This window comes from Mytilus galloprovincialis, chromosome 13 (genome assembly GCF_965363235.1).
Source record: "Mytilus galloprovincialis chromosome 13, xbMytGall1.hap1.1, whole genome shotgun sequence".
Taxonomy (NCBI): Eukaryota; Metazoa; Mollusca; class Bivalvia; order Mytilida; family Mytilidae; genus Mytilus; species Mytilus galloprovincialis.
Genome location: NC_134850.1, coordinates 35,388,605 through 35,409,114, shown reverse-complemented (window position 1 = coordinate 35,409,114; position 20,510 = coordinate 35,388,605). Strand labels below are relative to the sequence as shown.

The 20,510-nt window shown below is 31.5% G+C and overlaps 2 protein-coding genes across 3 annotated transcripts in view; one reads left to right on the top strand and one right to left on the bottom strand.

Moving 5' to 3' along the window:
- LOC143056740 (uncharacterized) overlaps nt 1–20,510 on the top strand; it is a 415,780-nt gene that overhangs the window by 150,254 nt on the left and 245,016 nt on the right. The gene's annotated exons all lie outside the window — the stretch shown is intronic.
- Nucleotides 3,087–8,783, bottom strand: LOC143055900 (uncharacterized). Of its 2 annotated transcripts, XM_076228945.1 has the most exons (4): nt 8,677–8,783; nt 7,653–7,757; nt 6,700–6,732; nt 3,087–3,443 (listed from the first exon to the last, which is right to left on the bottom strand). In XM_076228945.1, the coding sequence occupies exons 1-4, from the start codon at nt 8,746–8,748 to the stop codon at nt 3,153–3,155; spliced, it is 501 nt and encodes a 166-aa protein (XP_076085060.1). In that variant the 5' UTR covers nt 8,749–8,783; the 3' UTR covers nt 3,087–3,152. The 2 variants fall into 2 exon arrangements, with proteins under 2 accessions (XP_076085060.1, XP_076085061.1); XM_076228946.1 differs by lacking the exon at nt 6,700–6,732.

The following is a 20,510-nucleotide window of genomic DNA, read 5'->3' as shown; positions in this document are numbered from 1 at the left end:
CTTCCAAATACCGTTTCGATCCCTAACATCACTGAAGAGACATTTATTGCCGAAATCCAGATCTGGTGTACTAAAAAAATATTGACACCTTATGTTTGTGGCATAACATCTTGGCCACAAGTTTATTGTTTTCTGTTTAGTATAAATTTATATTTAGATTCATTTTGTTACATCTTGTGATCAATTTTATTTGGCAATCGCCAATGGCAGTCAGCACGGTTAAAGAACATCAGTTGTTCGACCTGTAAGTCAAATGCGTAGCCGTTTTGTTTAAATAATACTTTTTCACTTTTTTGGTCTTTTGGAAAATGTTGTTTGTGCTGTATTTAGACCCTTCTACTACGAAATTTGTTTTACATGCACACGTACAAAGCTTGCGGTTTTTATCCATCGCAATCATAGGTTTGAACATAGTTTTCAATTTAGACTTGTTTATATTTTTTCGTTTGGGCTGGTATCATATTTTCCCTCCGGTTTATATGATCCGTTCATCCTACATTGACTCTTAAAATTCAAGATTCTATATTAAATTGAGGGTAAATTTTATGGCCTTCCAATTACCGTTTCGATCCCTAACATCACTGAAGAGACATTTTTGTCGAAATCCGGATCTGGTGTACTAAAAATTATTGACACCTTATGTTTGTGGCATAACATCTTGGCCACAAGTTTATTGCAATTTTCAATACGACACCAATTAAAGAAGACAAACAAGCAATTTTTGTCCAGATGTTTGGTTGATATGTTTCACCCAACAAAATTAACTAAGGGAAGTGAGGGTTTCCAAATCAACCAAAAGCTACGAATGAGTCTGAAATGACAACGAATTTATGAACGACGGTCGACAAATGGAGACAAAAAGGCCACACCACACCCAGCAGGCAGGTTGCAGTCTGGTCTTGAAAAAAGTATTTAATATATCCGTTCGGCGAAACAGACATTTCGGTCAGACATGCAAACCCCTGCCTCAAAAAAAATATACCCGTTTTTATTCATCATGTTCATTTAATGCTAAATAATTCTGTTGGAAATTTTCGTTTCTAATAGCAAAAACAGTGGACAAGATTATTGTTATCAATCCAGCTAAAGCCAAAATTTTTATTTAAAGCAAAAATCAGTAATTTTTTCTCTCTCAAATATCTCCGACTGTATCCTCAAATCAAATGGTTCGTACCTTAGACTTTAAATATATCTAGAGCTTATACTGACCGGGGATCATTATTCAGCTATGTTATTAAAATAGGCCGGGGCGTTTGGGGTTAAACATGTTTTCGTAGGTAAATAATATTGCCGTGGAACTTTTTTAGTCTATAGAGTATTTACTTTCTGTTTGGTGGAATAGTGAAATGGAAGTCAATACGTTCTTGCTCAAGCCTATGTTGCTTTCACCGGAAGGTGTCATGATTGTCATCCTCAGCCTAAGCAATATGTTACTGTAATTTGAATTTCAAAATGACTGAGCGACGTTTTTTCGACTCACTGGTCAACTCCACCATAGCAAATCACATGACTTTGACAATCAGTAAATTCCAGCGAAAAATATCTTTATTATAAAGTAAAGAATTGTCGCATAAAAATTAAATACTAGAGTATCATTGACCTAACATTAGCAGTTCATCTTAAACTGTCCTAATCACTCACTAATACGTGTAAACTAAGCAAAAGTTTTAAAGTCGATAGACCATGACTTAGGAGGCTGGTCAAATATTCTCAATGGAATTGAGATGCGCAAATGCTTATACAAATGAATACCAATTAATATTGGCCTGCCACTAATGGTTTTAAGCAAGTTTCAAAATCAATAGACCATGACTGAGGGGGCAAGTCTAAATAATCTCCATGGAAATAAGATGTGCCAATGCTTAAATAACTGCATACCTAATATGATTGACCTACCACATTGTTGAAGCTGACTCCGCCGACTTGGAAACAGCGTACTTATATATGTATGTCTCGCTTTTTGACTACATCAAGCGAATCAAAAGTAAAGTTGAAAAGGGCTTTAAATCTCCCCATAAGTATGTTCATTTCAAATTTTGTCATATAGTTAATTTTTAATAGTATCTAGATTGGCTAATTCTAAATTATGAGCAATACATTGAATAACACACACCTTTTCAGACACTGCATCTTTTTATTACAACACATTAAGAAACCAAAATTTACTGAGGACCAATAAAAATTTACTGAGGACCAATCAAAATTTTAAACCATTAACAGATTTAGAGTCCCATCATTAGCTTTTAAATGTTCAAAATCAAGACAGATTATCTTCTTTTGCTTCAAGTATTCCAGGAGCATCTGCAGAATTTAGTGATGCAATGTCGATTATAGGTCTTTTCTAAATTTTTGTTTTACATCAATGACACATCAGTTGGCTTTAATTCTACCATATGCCTATTTGCAGATGACATCCTCATATCTTGGAATACCCTACCTCTAAGATATTCTAGCTTCCCAGTCAAGGGACCATTGCCAACACATTATTGAAGCTGCCAGAGTGTCGAAACTACTCCTCAACTAATTTATACCATCTTACTTTTTATTTGTATAAACAGATTTCATTTTAATGGTGCATACTTTGAAAATGTTTAGCCTTTCAGCACGCTGGAAATTTTACACTCAAAATTGGTCTACTCCTTGACAGGAAGATAGACCTACATGGTACAAGCACATATAAAGCATTTGTTATAAGGTTGCGGCAAACTTGGGTTTTTCAAAGTAATCTTTACATCAGTTCCAACTTTAGAAACTGATATTGAAAGTATGGGAACTGTGATGAATACATTTTGTATGTTAAAAACATCTACGAAATCAGTTAAAATTTCTGGATAATTGATTCTCAATGGCTAAGATGAAAGAAGGGATTCTCCACTTTTGAAGTCCCAATTTTTTTTTACTAGTCTGGCAGATATTCTGTATAACAAGTCTTGATTGGAATCTTTCAACCTTTATAATAAAATTGATTTAAATGGAATAAATATGATTGCTCTTGTTCTGTGCTATCTGAAATTATAAAATCAAACAACTTGACTTGTCCTTTGTCCCTTTTTTTAAGTTTACAGAAAAAGAACACATAATATGTCTTAAAATCCTTCTACTTTTTAATGTCAGTATAGTCATAAATAAAATAAATAAAAATATAAGTCAATTTATACACGTCCTAGACTTCTAGAATCTTTAAAATCTCTCTCCTGTTTGATTTTATCGAGTTCATACATCATTGAGTAGGTAGAGTTAAGCAGATCTTCCGTTGCTTTCTTCAGTAACACAGATTCTTCACCAACTCCAGGAATGTTAGACTTCATACTGCTAGGTAGGGTCATGTCCATATAGGATTTGTACAAATCTGTGTTTTCTTTTGTTGGTTTTCTCACGCTTGACATATGTGACGTGTAAGGGAATGGGTAACTGGTCGCCATTCTTTCCGCATCAGCCAATGTCTAAAAATAGAATTGGAATATTAGAAAAACAGAATTTTAAAGAATCGTAGAGAGATTAATGAAAACTAAACTATGAGCAGTTCCCAACACCATAAAAAGAAAAGTAAAATTCACACATTTTGCCAAACTTATTATAATGCATTTTCTCCTTGTCCTTATCACTATTACAATTATACACAAATTATTCAACATAATATACACAATTGGCATTCACTCTACATATAACACTTTAAAGAACATTTTAAAATTACATTTAATAGATACTATTAAATGTCAGGCAGCACTTCATAATTATGTATGGTCAATAAATCTTATTTACGTGTCTGACAAAATATTAAAGATCATATAGGTAAATGTTGATTGTTGAAAGCATCAGGAACATTAAAAATAAATGTATGTCTGCAATCATTTTCTTTCTCATATTTTGGTTTGTATTTATCATCCTATAGGTTCATTGCAAACCCTTGTTAAAACCACAAAATTAAATATCCAGGAAAATATTTTTTTCTTCTTCAATCCATGAAATTTGGTAACCATGGTAACCACAGAAACTATTGAATTCAAATTCACCTTAATTTGTCAATGGGTTAAATGTTGATCTGTGGTCTATACCAACGATATCATTGAAAGTAAGTACCAAACATATGTGTAAATAAGTTCATAGTATGTCTAATTTGTTGACAATTTACTATTAAATGTTATATTTTGGGTTTGACCTCATATTTGTAGTAATCAACCCTCCCAAAAAAAAGTAAAGACAAATATATCATTTGTATTCTTTTATAGTTAAGAGATTAATTTCAACTGCCTCTAAATACCTGTTTTTTTTATCAAAGCTGTACATACAAACCACCCAAATATTAAACTTTTTTTTATATTTTGAATGAAAAACTGGAGATTTTAAAATTTAAAGCTTGACAACTTTGTTAGTAGCTACACATTTCTGAAAGGTTAAATATTTCTTGATATATATTTTATATTTATTTGTTGGAAGGAAAACTTGTTAATTAAGCAATGGAAAAAACACAGCAAAAATCAAACAATTTTAACATATAAACAGTAATCTTGTAATTCATGCAATATATCTGTATATAAACTGAATTACGAGGTATCAAACACTATTATCATATATAAATGAGTCATTCCAGAAATTTTTGTAGTGCAACAATTTCTTTCACAAACTTTAATATATCTTGTATTGTGAAAGTGCTTTAAGATTGTTATTTCTAAGAATCATGAAGATTATAATATTATACAAATATAGCCTTTGTATGAGGTCGATACAAGGATATATTGACCTGAAAGAAGTATATTGACTGAGGACGAAGTCCGAGGTCGATATACTTCTTTGGGTCGATATATCCTGTATTGACCTCATACAAAGGCTATATTTGTTATATTATTAATTTCTGACCATATTTGTATAAAAATCGTCATTTAGGTTTGTTGGAATTTTATAGATATTACATTGTCTCCTTGACAATAACAACATATTAGTTGTTATTTCATTTACCCTTTTTTGGACATTTTATGTATTTGAAGATTTTTTTCGTCAAATAATCGATCACAGATATCATGTGTTCCAAACGTTAAACAATATCCTGAAATTCATTACATGACGTCACAGAGTATATTGGTTTTTAGAAATTCTAAAAATAACCGTGCAATATGCTTTTTTCAGGTCAATATGCGTTTTGCTATCCGCCGTTTTCTTTACCTTCGAAAATATAGTTTAACATGTGACTATCCCTAAACGAATCAAATTTGTTAAAATATACGAATTAATAATATATCAGGATATATAATTTATCATTAAAGAATCAACCATCTTAAGCTGAAATCTTCGATATAGTATTTAAAAAATTGTGGGAATTCACTATAAAACTAACAACCAAATGTAAAATTGGATATAATCCCTTTTTAACAATTTCATAGCTTAATAAATATCTAGAATGTTAAATACATCAAAGCTGTATTACTGTAATATCTGGAATTACTCATATTAAATAAATATGTTTAAAATGTGTATGCTTCACCTGGTTACAAGAGGAAATGGTTTACATTAATTTACATTAACTTTTAGTGAAAATATTCCAACAACTAAAAGACTGTTGCATTCTCATGTACAATATGCAGGGAGGAAGCAATTATGCATATTTCTGTGCGCTGAACAACCGTTCTATACCTGTGTGCTTCCCCAGAATGTACATTTGAATGGAAAACTAGGTCTTATTAGTTAATTGAATTCAAAATTTGCTTCTTTTTTTTTTTTTTTTTTTTTTATTAATTTGCTTACTTAATATACAGTCAGGGGACTTACTGAAATAAGTGATTTTTAAATCACTTATTTGAGTAGCAAATTCAAGGTTTTGTCACAAATTGGGATTTTGTATTTTTTTTCAAAATTTTAAACACATAGGTTTAAATAACATCTTTTAATTAATAAAATTTAAAAATATGAACTTTTTGCTTCTTTTAAGTAGCAAGGTTTATGCCTCTGATGCTATCATTTACCTGAAAATTCTATTTTAGTTGAAAAAATGCTATAATAATGGCTTTGCATAATGAACTGATACTTTCTTAAAAGATTTTTCACAGCAGTGGGAGTATTTTTCCTGTGAAGTTCAAGGTTTCATCTTTCAGATTATGTAATAAAATTCTACTGTTCGCGATAAAAATTTCACTGTTCGGGGGTGTTGAAATTAGTGGGGGTTATTAAAAGAATGATACTTAAAGAAGTGATTTTTGGGAAGGAATTTGAGTCTGATACTTAAACAAGTGATATTTATGTCATTATCCTAGATTCAGTACACGGTCATCACCTGAAATGACCTGGTCATCCTAGACAACACAGATGTTGGTTCTGATAAGTTTAGAAACATAATTAGTCCCTGGATCATTAGTATTCTATATTTAAAGCTACACTAATATTAAATCACTTCTTCTAGTGATTAATTTGTACTACTTAAATAGGTGATTATTAAAGAAAGACAACTCTAACTTCCAACCTTTATGGAAATAATGTTACTTGAATCAGTGATTTAGAAAATCACTTGTTTAAGTAAGTCCCCTGACTGATATATGAAGAGTTGGGTAAATGTCAATAAGACAGTAACCTGACAACACCACTAAAAAGATGTTTGTATGATGGATGACAAGTGATACACAATACACATATATAATATAATAAACATAACTAGTGAACATTTGTAACTATTAATATTATTAAATGGAAGCAAATCGTGTCAATGACCACCTTTATAACAGTTTGATGAAAGTCATCTGAAACCTGAAATAATTGGAATTGAAATATAAAATACTACATAAATCATTTTGTAAATGGAAGCCTTTAAAATGCACTTTAATTACAAATTGCATGGTATATAGACCATGTTTACACCAATAACAAAATTCATTTCTAAAACTAAAAAAAATAAAATTTAAATATAAAATTCACATGAAGATCAAAACAGATTGGAAGATTTTCTAAAACTAAAACCAAAATTCAGTTTGTCTGCCACTGATCTGTTTTGAAGAAATTTTCCTTGACGAACATCAATGGTTCTCCACCCATTACTTCCTGCTTTCTGGTTTGAATTTTTCTTGGAGTTCTGTATTTTTGTTATTTTACTTTTTCCTATGTTAAACTCTTTGATTTCAAGCATTACTTGTAAATGCTTTTGTCTTGAATTCAAATAAAGGGATAAACATTTCATTGTTTTCTGCTGAAAAAAGCCAACATTCCTAGAACTTCACAACTACAGAAAATGTGTACTTCCGACCTGAGAAACAGGGAAAGTATGTCCACCTTTGAAATGTCATGCTTTTTTTTTTAAAAACATAATCAGTCAAAAGTGTTCAACTGCAATCATCAGTCCTTAAGCTTTCATTTGATATCAAAATATTCTATTTTGAAAGAAATATGTGTGCATAAGAATTAGTGGATTTACATCATGTACAGCATGACCATTTAAATTGAAATCTTTAAAATTGGGGGTTTTATGGTAGTATTTTTTAAAAGAATTAAAAAAAAAAGTTTGATAACTCCGTTAAGTATTCTGGAAATAACTCAAACATTCTGATATCTGAATGTCTGATGTAATAAAATTCATACAACCTATCGCAAATGCAGAATTCTGAATTGTAATTAGCAAAACGAGCAGCTCACTCAAAAATATCAACACTATAGTGTATAAATAATGAACATACCGTCTGAAGTTTAGATTTGACTCCTGTTGTTGCATCCTTTAAACCAACGTTTGAAGCAGCAGGTACCATTGAGGGGATGGAGCTCTCATATCCCATTACACAATGCTATAAAAATATAAAAGGAAATTGCAGTGAAACCTGTTTAAACCAAACCTCTTCAGGACTTAAGATTGTGTTCAATTTTGTCAGGTTCACAACGCATACAATTTGATATGACAGAGCTTAAGGTTTATTCAGGTTTTTGGTGTATGCAGGATTCAGTTTAGCCAGGTTTCACTGTACTACTTTAACTTATATTCACGTGTGTTTGATGGCAAATATTTTTTATAGTTTAAAATCTTTATCATTATTTTATATTCATAACTGCAATTCTATTAAATTTTTATGGAAGTCTCTATATATTTAATGAATTCAAATCTGACATTTGTATGACCAGACTGACATTTGAAAATGCCATTTTTACAGAACAAACAAAAAAGGTTATGTCAAGTCTACACGTACAGTGGAACTCGAATTTGAACAAAAATAACATATCATTTGGAAGCCAAAATATCTTCATGCCATTCATGACAGAATTTTTGAACCTCCATTGTCAGGTTCATATACTGTAAATTCAGAAATTATTGCAATGGTTTTTTTTTTGCCAAAAATGCGACAGGATTATAATTGCATTAATTTTTATATGAACTAAATACGATTTTTCTCAATACTGCAATTTTTTTTCTCGCATTTTAGTCTTAAATAACAAAATCACAATAATAAAATTGAGAATGGAAATGGGGAATGTGTCAAGGAGACAACAACCCGACCAAATAAAAAACAACAGCAGAGGGTCACCAACAGGTCTTCAATGTAGCGAGAAATTCCCACACCTGGAGGCGTCCTTCAGCTGGCCCCTAAATGAATGCCACAATAATTTCTGAATTTATAGCTAAGGTTTCATAGGATACAAATCTTTTTTATAAAATCACCTGTATGATTACTTTTATCAACATGATCAAATCATTACAAAATATAGCATTACCTTCGACAAAGCCATTGAATCCGAAGGTTCATACTGACTCCTCCTTTGTGGTTTGACACGGTGTGGTGACATCAAGGTTGACCTTGGTATACTGACCCTGTAATATAGCAGTCGATCGTTACTTAGTTTGCTTCCTCATGTTAATAATGATATATATAGAAAAATAAAACTACCATTGTTCAAGACATGTTAGATGAAATTAAGTTTCAATACATTTAAATAAAATTTTTGAGACAAGTAAGATAATGAGATTGAATTGCACCTTTTTTCAAAATCCTTCCAAATAATTAAGAAGAATAAATCTGGCTGACTAAGGGAGATAACTCAACACAATAATAACGTTGAAGATACCAGAATATAACTTTATTATCATCGTGTAATGTGTTTTCGTACTAATAACAATTTTCACTGCTTACGGTTTTTACTGTTGAGTTTTTATTTAGGTGTTTACTCAGATTTAAAAAGCATGTTCTGTAGATTGATTTTAGGTATCTAGTTTTTTTGTCAATGATTTCTACGATTTTTTACTGTTTCCGATTACTTTGCGATTTTTGTATGTCAAAAAAACAGCGTCATATGTTTTCGTATGAAATAAAAATTGGATCAGTACACGGACAGGAAATGACTACAAAATCCGGAAATAAATTTTTTCTAAAGTCGTGGTTCTGGTGATCGCTTGTGTACTTCCAAGATGGCGACCAAGGAAATCGTATGGAATGAATAAAAGAAAGATTGCATATGCCTTCAAAGGAAAACGCTATGAAAATATAGTATTAAATATTTTACTGTATATACAGAGAATAGTCTAATGATTTTTTTTCAGAAAGGATTTGAAAATTTAACCAGTACAACAAAGCAATGCAATTACTCCAGATACGAAAACATATGACATACGAAAACATATGACACGACGATATGTTTATTGTTTATCAATATAAAAATAACATCTCATAAACTAGTGGAAATACTATTTGCGTCTGTAATGCTTTTTTAATTCACCCTCAGCAGACGTCGGGATCATCTGGACGAAAGAAGAGCAAGTTTGTGCATGTTATTTTGCTTCGATAAAACTTAGCGTACGTGGTTACCTGGTTGTTTCTTTCGGATGGAACTGTCTATCCAGTTGAGAATTTCTTAAATAGTGATATATTTAGTTTGTTATTCTATCTATTGATATTGTTTGGCAAATGAGAAGACAGTTTGATGTAAATGATAAAGGTTCTCCACATTTAACCTCTGTTTTCGAAATTGTCCACCATTTTGGCCGCCGTACAATTTCCTATTTTTGATTGGTTCAATTGAATCTGCCTATAATAATCGCAACAAATTCGATCTCATCCCCATGATCTGGGAAGATCTTTCATAATCACATGCTCACAAGCTGCATACTGTTACATATTAAATAGCAATTGTTCATATAAAATAAAATATATTTATTTATTGTTATTGATAAATTTATTTTTCATATTGTAATAAGACACGGATCAAAATTTTTGAAAGGGTAAGGCAAAAACTTGAACAAGGTTACATAATTTTGGAGTTTTACTTTATTTAAATTAAACGCGTACAATTATATAAGTAGCTCCATAAGAAAGGGGGTCTCTATTAGTCTATGGGTATAATTATACAAAAGTTATCTATTGTGATCAAGATGCCAATTAAGGCACAAGCGCTTTCTGAGTGGAGTCGACCCCGCCCCCCCCTTTTTTTGTCGTGTGTTTAATTTTTACTTGAAACTATCAAACAAATTAACTGCGTTGTGTTAGTTTTCTCGTTTGAATTGTTTTACATTGTCTTATCTGGACCTTTTATAGCTCACTATGCGGTATGGGCTTTGCTCATTGTTGTAGGCCATACGGTGACCTATAGTTGTTGATGTCTGTGTTATTTTGGTCTTTTGTGGATAGTTGTCCCATTGGCAATCATACCACATCTTCTTTTTTATATTGTGGAATTCTTCTTTTGATGCTAGAGACGGGAAGATATAACGGCGAGCAAACGAATGAACACTTATAATGTATTTTTTTGTAACAGCAGCTCCACGGAGAATGAGTGTCACCTTTTCTCTCCACTGATCCCGTTTTACAATGATTTGAGACAGAGAGTTCATTTAACACTGTATTTTTTAACAATGAATTAATAGATATAATCAACGAGGAAAAATGTTCTTTTTGATGACAAACGACCCTAGAAAGCTGACTAAACATGCTAAATATACAGTGAAAGCGTTCAAGTTCCGACATCATGATAAGCTTACAATTTTTATCATTCAGTTGTCAGTAACAAATGTATTTGTCTGTAGTAGTACATTTACAAAGTTAATTCATAGTCAACCTGAATATTTTCCGTTTCTTTATTATTTTATTATTTATTCAACAGGACATTGACTCTGTCTTTTAATTATTTCATTTTTATTTATTTTTCCATTTCTCATGATGAATTAATTATTTGGAATTTAGCTATTTTTTCCATTATTTTGTTTAAAACAATGATGAAAGATATACGTGTGTGTGTGTGTGTGTGTTTTTTTTTAACTTATTTTGAAAGTAACTTGTACGTAGACAACGGTGCGGATGTATTCAATTGTTTATGTGATAAATTTTTTGTTTAGATCTCGACCCTCCCTCCATGCCTCTAGCCAATGTTGAAGAAAAAAAAAAAAAAAAAAAAAAAAAAAAAAAAAAAACGCACCAATACGCACAGTAAAACTCAGTTCAAAAGAAGTCCGATTCCATGACAATGATACATAAATTCACAAAGGGTTACTAGAAGTTAATTACTGAGATGCCAGCTCCAGCTGATCTCAATTAAACTGATTGAAATATTATGTCTTCATCATATGAGTATCAAGCACAATAGTTGTCTTTCTATAAGTAAGTACACACAAACTATAAAACGACCAAAGTGTACTTCGAATTTTTTAGTAACTTCTGTTTTACTTTTTTGGGGTTAATACATTTTTACTGAGGTTAGAAATGAAATTTAGATAATGATGTTTTCAACAAATCGGAGCGCTAATATAAGATGAAATAAACTGGATATTTTATACAAACTGCCTTTCTGACAGTCACTGATAATAGATGGTAAAACAGGTTTTATTCTATTATCAATCACAGCAGAAGCAATCTTGGTGTCAGTATTCATAAGGCTAATTGGGCGCCAATTAGCTAAATAACGTCTATCTTTATCTTCTTTTGGAATACATGTAATGACACTTTGATACTGAAATTTAGAAAATTCCCCATTTTCATAGCCAAAATATAACGATCTAAAAAGAAAAGGTCCAATATCTCGCCAAAAGACTTTGTAAAATTCTACAGTATACCCATCTGAGCCTGGACTCTTTCCATTTGACATAGATTTTAGTGATTCTGCACATTCTTTAAAAGAAATAGTACCCTCACACAAATCCTTCTCTTCTTCTGTGAGTTTAACATTGTGCTTGAAAAAGGATTCATCATCACATTCCAGATTTTTACTTGAGTATAATGTTTAAAAAAAATTCATTTCTTCTTGTAAAACTCTAGATTGATCTGAGATATGTTTTCCTTTTTCGTCTATGAGCTCAGTTATCGTTTTTTTTTAATAAAATGTTTCTTTTCCAATTTACAAAAAAAACTCTGAACACTTTTCCCCATTCTCTTGCCAGTTAGCGTGGGATCTTAAAAAAACACCTTCATTTTTTTTCCTCTAATATTTTCTAATTCTAACCTTTTCTGGTTTAAAGCTGCATGAATTTGACCATCAGGAAATATGTTCATACAATTTTCCAAATTTTGAATGTCATGGCTGCTGTCTGGGTAAGAATTTTGAATGATATATTTTGAGTTATATTCATTTAGATTGATTGATTTCGTAACGTCTAGTGGCAATTATTTAATGCACTGAATACGAGAAACTTTTAAAACAATTATCACAATAGTAATTCTTTGCATTTTATTAAGACAGTGATGGATGGAGGTCAGTTTAATTGAATAATGTTAAAGTGAAAAATACAGATGAATGCATAATGCAGTTTTGCCGTACAAAGACATTCATTGAGAATTTGTCTAAATGGGAGCGTTTAGTCGAGTTTTCTTAACATTTTATTGTTTTACAGATTCGTTATGCGTGTTACGACCACACATAACAGTTTAAGAAGTAGTTAACAAAACTATTTATCAAATATTCAATCGATACGGTTGATTTTTTTATTATTCAATTTTAATGATATGAAAAATTATTTTAATTTTCTGGAGATTATAAAATTCTCACAAGAGACTGAATAAAGACGTACTTACGATGAAGTTTATTTTTTATAACCATGTGTTACGTAAAAGATCAGGGCTGACTAACGACAACTCTGTAAAGCAGATAATTTTGAATTTCAAACACTTTGAAAACATGTTTATCAATTTTACAGGATACAGTAGTTCTAATTTCGTACATACGTGTTAAAATGCATCGGAATTTGTATAATTGCCAGTTAAAACTCTAAAGTTAAGGTACCCCAAATTGAACCTATTATGGCCCAGTTTAAAGTTTCCATTCTGTGTTTATTTGTAGATGCATCCCTATTTTACTTTATAGTTCCAACAACTTGATTTTGAATTAATATATTGGATCATAGAACAGTGGGTATGGAATTACTTGCAAACGAATCCTGATACCGTTATCTGTAATTATAAGTAGTATCCATGGTTAAATGATCATCTGTAAATAAATGAATGACTAATGTTTTAATTGATATCTTAAATTGATTCGAACAACATAACTTAGAATATCGATGATATAGATATAAGAGGAAATGTGTAAAAGGATTAATTCTTGAAGAATAAAGATTTTCATAAATGTTGTTTTTTATACATCATAATTCAAGAATAAAAAGAAACAAAGAGGGACAAAAGACACCAGAGGGACAGTCAAACTCAAAGATCGAAAATAAACTGACAAATCGATGGCTTAATAATAAAAGGACAATCAGACAAATAAAAGTACACAAGACACAAATGTACTTCAAAATGTAATTTGAATTTTGCCAAAAAAGCTTTTGTAATTATTGTTTTTTATTTTCCCTTTTAACTTTGATTTATATGATGAATATCTCTACACCACTCTGCCTAAGAAGCGTAATATTTTTTAAGTAGTAGTTGTTTACATATATGCACTTGAAATGGTTTATATTTTACTACGCATTTTAGATTTCGCTAATGAAAATCTATAGAGCAGATAATTTTGACTTTTAAAAATTAATTTAATACGTAGATAAAAATAATATTCACTTAAAACTATATCGTAAAATTTCTTAATACCTTTGAACTTTGAGACATGTACAAATACATTATTGCGTCCGGTTTGTGTTTTTGTAAGATGTTTGTTTTTCCTGCTTTGTATCGATCGGACGAGTTTAGCCCTTTTTTCACAGGATTTTTGATTCAGCCATGCCGGATCTATTTGATCACTCCGCATTTCGAGATGATGCAGAAATCTAAGGTGACCTCATATCATGACACTAAATATGTGATTTCATGACTTTAAAAAGTTACGGATAAGTGTATAACAAGCGACACGAATGGGCCCGCTCGTCAAAAAACGTCACTCATCATAGTTAACCCATATTCTAAAAGTATCTCAGTATGTTAATGGGTTTAAAAAAAGTCAATAAAACTGCAGAATGACAGATTCTGTATCAATACACATTTAAGAGCGTGGTTTTGAATTTTTGCCTTTGTGGTCGTCAATATTGTTGTGCAAAATATTTTATTTGTAAACATATGATGACTAACAAAGCATTTAAAGTGGGTTAATAAGACTATCATTATAATTCTTATATAATTTTTTTTTTTGGGGGGGGGGAGGACCATTGTCTCTTTTACTGTCCGTTTTTTCAATATACGACCGTTCATAGGTAAGCAAGTTATTTTTAAAGTTTACGAACACTTTTTTAATTTAATCTTTAGATCGATTCTGTATCGCTCGTTGTCTCGAACCTTTTTGGCTCTCAATTTCGGAGGAATCGAATTTTTACCGATACTCATACTTTGTTCCTTAAAAGAAATCTTTATTTTAACTCCTGATGAGTTAGACCTGGGTGAGTCAAAATTTATGTTAATTCGACCATAAAATTACAGTCCAAAGTTAAACAAAAAATATTCAAATTGCTTTATTTATCTCTAAATAATAAATACGAGTATGTCAAAACATGACACTATGGATTAATATAAATTAAAGAATTCATCTGACAAATTATTCAACCTTTGCCAACATTTTTCATACAATTTCTGTTTCGTAATATGTGACCAGCCATGACATATCCAGGCTTGTGGAGGTAGAACGTCATTGTGAGAAAAACGCCGTTAACTATATGTGACTAGCCACTTCCAGGCTTGGGAGGGTACAATGTCTAAAATTTGCTTTTTGTATATTTATCTAGAATATTCCGAAACAAAACTCTCTGTCATGTTATTATGACATATTTGTTGTAATAGTCATTTCGAATATCGGTATGAAAATGAGACTGTTCTATGACGGCTTTTATTTATTGAAGGCACTAATTTATAAAATACAAAATTATTGTATTTATTGGCTCTTAGTAAATAAACTCATCATAGATACCAAGACTTAATTTTATATATACGACAGACGTGTGTTTCGTCTACAAAAGACTCATCAGTGACGTTCGAATCCAAAAAAGTTTTAAAAAAAAAGCCAAATAAATTACGAAGTTGAAGAGCATTGAGATCCAAAATTCCTAAAAGTGTTGCCAAATTCAGCTAACTTTTAAGGTCATCTATGACTGAGGTAGAAAAGCCTTAGTATTTCAAAAAATTCAAAACTTTGTAAACAGTTAATTTATAAATATAAGAATATCAATGATAATTCATGTTAGCACAAACAGTGCTGACTACTGGGCTTGTGATACCCTCGGGGAAATAAATCTCCACCAGCAGTGGCATCGACCCAGTGATTGTAAATAAACTCATCATAGATACCAGGACTAAATTTTATATATACACCAGACGCGCGTTTCGTCTACAAAAGACTCATCAGTGACGCTCGAATCCAAAAAAGTTTTAAAAAATAAAAATTTCAAAGACTTAAATTTACTATAATACAAACAATTCTTAGCTCTATTTTAGAACATGTAATTTAAACTTGTTGAAATGAAGTTAGTTTAAATTTGTCAAAGTAAGCTTTAAGAATTCCTTTTTTTAATTTAGATTTATTATGCATGTCTCTATACTTAGTATGCGACGCGTAACAGTTTAAAAGTAGGTGTTCTCTTATATGCATTTTATACGGTGCATTTGTTAGGGATATATTTCAGATTTCATTTATGAAAGGAAATCTATAGAGCAGAAATTTTATTCTTTTTGTATCAATTTAAAATGTAGATTCAAATATTTTTCACTTCAAACGATAAAGTTAAACTTTTTCAAAACTTATATATGATGTATAGTTCGGCGTCAGCAAAAAAGAAGACAAGGAAAGTGTTTATCTCTTTTTCACAAATACGTATTTCATTGAATCTCGATATTTATCATGTTTATAATTTTTCTAACAATGACGTTCTACCTCCATAAGCCTGCAAATGTCATGGCGGGTCACATATTTGATAGTATATGAACGCATATTGTTGCCATGGATACACTAACAAGAAACTATTTTTCACCGTTTAAACTACTCAAAATTATATCTATGAAAGATATTGATGACATACATACTCACATCTATCATATAAACAGGAAGCTATCTTTTAAAAAAAAGCAAAGAAAGGGTATGACTTAATTTTATTGTTTTTCCTTCTGTAGAAGGCTCATTTAGGGTAAGACTGTATGGCCCCGACAAGATGTGCGAATTTTCTTTTAGAAAGAACTAGAAAATTAAACATTATTGTTTATATTTTTTTTAATTTAAGCCAGTGACCAGCCATGTATAGATTTTGGAGGGCAATGCCAGCATGACAGCAACCCATGTAGTGGTTCATATCACTCGGGGAAATGTTCTGAAAGTGCTTCTAACCGTTGTTGTACACCGGGTACGTAATATGGCTCAATCGCTTGTCAATAGAATCAGGACTTTCAAAGAAGTCGTCAGTCATTATTCATATCTTTTATATTTCGTTTTGAATTAAATCTATCGCAATATAATTTAATTTGGATGTAACGCGTCTTCTGACTAGCTGAAGTTCTTTTGTTTATCAGCTTTATATAGATATAATTTTGTCATGTGACCGTGGCGTCATCAACGTTTTTTCATGATTTCCTCCGATTTATAACGGAATTCAGAATTAAATTATAAGGAATGACTGTAATATCATTTCTGTCTATTCGAAATAACATAAAAATGTGGTGCACACTTCAAAATAACACGCTACTTGGGATATTCAGTGTTCAACACATTTTTGATGTAATCACTTCATAGACAGAAAAAAAAATTACAATTATTCCTTTTTTGACGTTGACAGTACTTGAGACACAATACAATATGATAATACCATGCTAATGGTACGTATAATTAGCATGATGAACGTTGAAAAGGTGTCTTTTAAAAGTAAACGTTTCTTAAATTCAAATTTTGACTTTTTCAATCATATGGAAATTCTTGTCACATACATTTGACATAGTTAATGGAATTAATATAATTTTATGAAGATAGTCATTTCGATCATTTGTGTTTACAACACAAATGGGGAGTATGTCAAATAAATTCATCATAGATACCAGGATTGAACTTACTCTAACGAGACAACATCCTGACCAAAGAGAAGATAACAGCCGAAGTCCACAAATGGGTCTTCAATTAATATGTAAACATACCAATGACCCAAAATGTTAACGCACATTTGACAAAACTACAACTGTACAACAGTCTATAGAAGTTAAAACGTCAACTAGAAAGAATATGAATGATCAGACATATTTGTAACTTTTAAAAGTTTTTTTTTCAATTTAAGCCGGTGATCAGCCATGTATAGATTTCGGAGGCAATTGCCAATATGACAGCAACCCATGTAGTGGTTCTTACTACTCAGGGAAATGTTCTGGTAGTACAAACAGACGTTGTTGTAAACCAACAACAGTGGGTATGTAAACGTGACATATATACTAAACATGGAGCAATTGACTGTCAATAGAATAGCTACTCGCAAAGAAGACGATGTAAACCATCGTTTGAGTAATAATTGGGGCAATTTTAACAAATTTCGTGACATGGATAGAAAAAAAAATAGAAAAAGGCAGACACATGTTTACATAAATAAGGAATGTAAACTAAAATAAAATGACACCAAAGAGTAGTTAAAATGTTTCTGTATTTTTATTCATGAGTGTAAGCGTTTCGTTTATTTGTTTTGTATATACATATTATATTTGATCTATATAAACTTTAAATAGTTTGCATTACGCAAAAAGACAAGTACTTTAATCAAGAAAACGAGTGAAATAAACCAACAAAATGGGGATGGGTCGGATGGCAGGGACCGGAGTGGGGGATCGGGACTGGTTTGGAGTAGGAATTTAGTAAACATAATGATGACACAACATTACATTTCACCAAACTGCAACTGCACGACAACCTTTAGAACTTAGAAGCACAGATAGAAAGAATAAGAAAGACAAGGCATATATGTAAGGTATTTATTTTTGTTTCAATTTAAGCCGGTGACCAGTCATGTATAGACTTTGGAGGGCAATGCCAGCATGACAGCAACCCATGTAGTGGTTCATATTACTCAGGGAAATGTTCTGGTAGTGCATCCAACCGTTGTTGTAAACCAGCAGCAGTTGGTACGTAGAGTGTATTTTACAGATCGGGGTTTAAAGCTGCTTAACACATGTTTCTATCAAAATATTACAGCCAAAATCAATGAAACTTGAAGACGCACAGAAGTGTAGACATACATGTATATGTTCACGAATAAGAAAGTTAATAAACAAAACGAAATGGCACAAAACAGTATTGAAAAAGGTTCTGCATGTTTATGTATGTGTGTTAGAGTTTACATATTAGTTTAACAATGTTTAATTTTTATAAATTTGTTTGCTTAACACCAATTGACGCAAACTTCAGGCAAATCAAGAAAGAGAACAGTTTAAACAAATAAATTAAATAGAAAAAAAGTATAAGTACGGTACAGATATTAATGACACAGAATACGTGCTGAAATTTGACAAAATCAAAGCAAAAAAAGACGGGGTCTCAATGTCTCAGTAATACATTCAACCAGGCGCTAAGGTGTTCACTACACTTCAACTGCATGATGATGTATAGAACTTGGAACTACAAATAGAAAGAAAAGAAGGCACATAGGAAAGATTTGTGTTTTTTTTGTATATGTTTTTTTGTCTTGAGATTGTAACACAGTGATGACTGCTGTAACCATATTTTCACTATTTTACCGACTGTGTCTGTTTTGTTCACGCATTGTTGTAAAAAGAACGGAATTTGATGCGACAGTCATAAAAGTAACAGGTTTAGCGCTATAAAACCAGGTTCAATCCACCTGTTCTACATTTGAAAATGTCATGAATATGACAGTTGTTGTCCATTCGTTTGATGAGTTTTATCCTTTGATTTTGCCATTTGATTAGGGACATTCCGATTTGAATTTTCCTCGGAGTTCAGTATTTTTGTGCTTTTACTTTTTTTTCAATTTTTTAATTTCAGATGTTGACCAGCCATGCACCGATCTAGGCGGTAGTTGTCAGGATGACAGCAACACATGCAGTGGTTCATACTACTCAGGGAAATGTACTGGTAGTTCGACCATACGTTGTTGTAAAACAACAGCAGTTGGTACGTAACATAAAATATATCAAACATGGTACAGCAGACTATCATAAGAAATTCAACTCTCAAACAACTCGTGCAATCCTTTTTCAAAGAAAGTCTCGATGCCACTGCTGGTGGACTTTCATACCCGAGGGTATAACCAGCCTAGTAGTCAACACTTTGGTGTTGACATGAATATCAATTATGTGCTTATTTTGATACATTTCCTGTTGACAAAACTTTAAATGTTTCGAAAAACTAAGGATTTTCTTATCTCTGGAATAGATTACCTTAGCCGTATTTGACACAACTGTATTGGAATTTTGGGTCCTTAATGCTCTTCAACTTTGCACTTTTTTGGCTTTATAACTATTTTGATCTGAGCATCACTGATGAGTCTTATGTAGACGAAACGCGCGTCTGGCGTATTAAATTATAATCCTGGCACCTTTGAACCATTATTCGGGTTATTTAGATGCATTTCTTGTTGAGTTAGGTCGTAGTATATCTTGACAGTACGTGAGTCAAAGTCGATTATATTTTGAGAACGGGATATACAGCTAAAGAAAGCTTATTTGCCTAGCATTAAAGCATGATACATTTTGCAATCACATGCTATTACATGGTTTTTTTTTTATACAAAAGAGGGGCGAAAGATACCAGAAGGACAGTCAAACTCATAGATTGGAAATAAACTGACAATGTCATGGCTAAAAAGTAAAAATTAAAAAAAACAGACAGACAGACAGACAAATAGTACGCAACATAGAAAACTAAAGAATAAGCAATAGGAACCCCACAAAAAAACTAGGGGTGGTCTCAGGTGCTCCGGAAGGGTAAGCAAATCCTGCTCCACAAGTGGTATCCGTCGTGTTGCTTATGTTTCAGCCAAATTAAAGACAGCCAAATGCATACAGGGCATATGCTGTAAAAGAATTTGTTATTTACTATTGCATTCGATTGTGTACAATGGGAAATTTAACAAGGACTAGTCAAATTAGTTTTCTTTTCTGATGACTCATGACAAATAACCTATAATTAGTGAAGATATCTATAAAAATTATAATATTAGAGATTTTCAA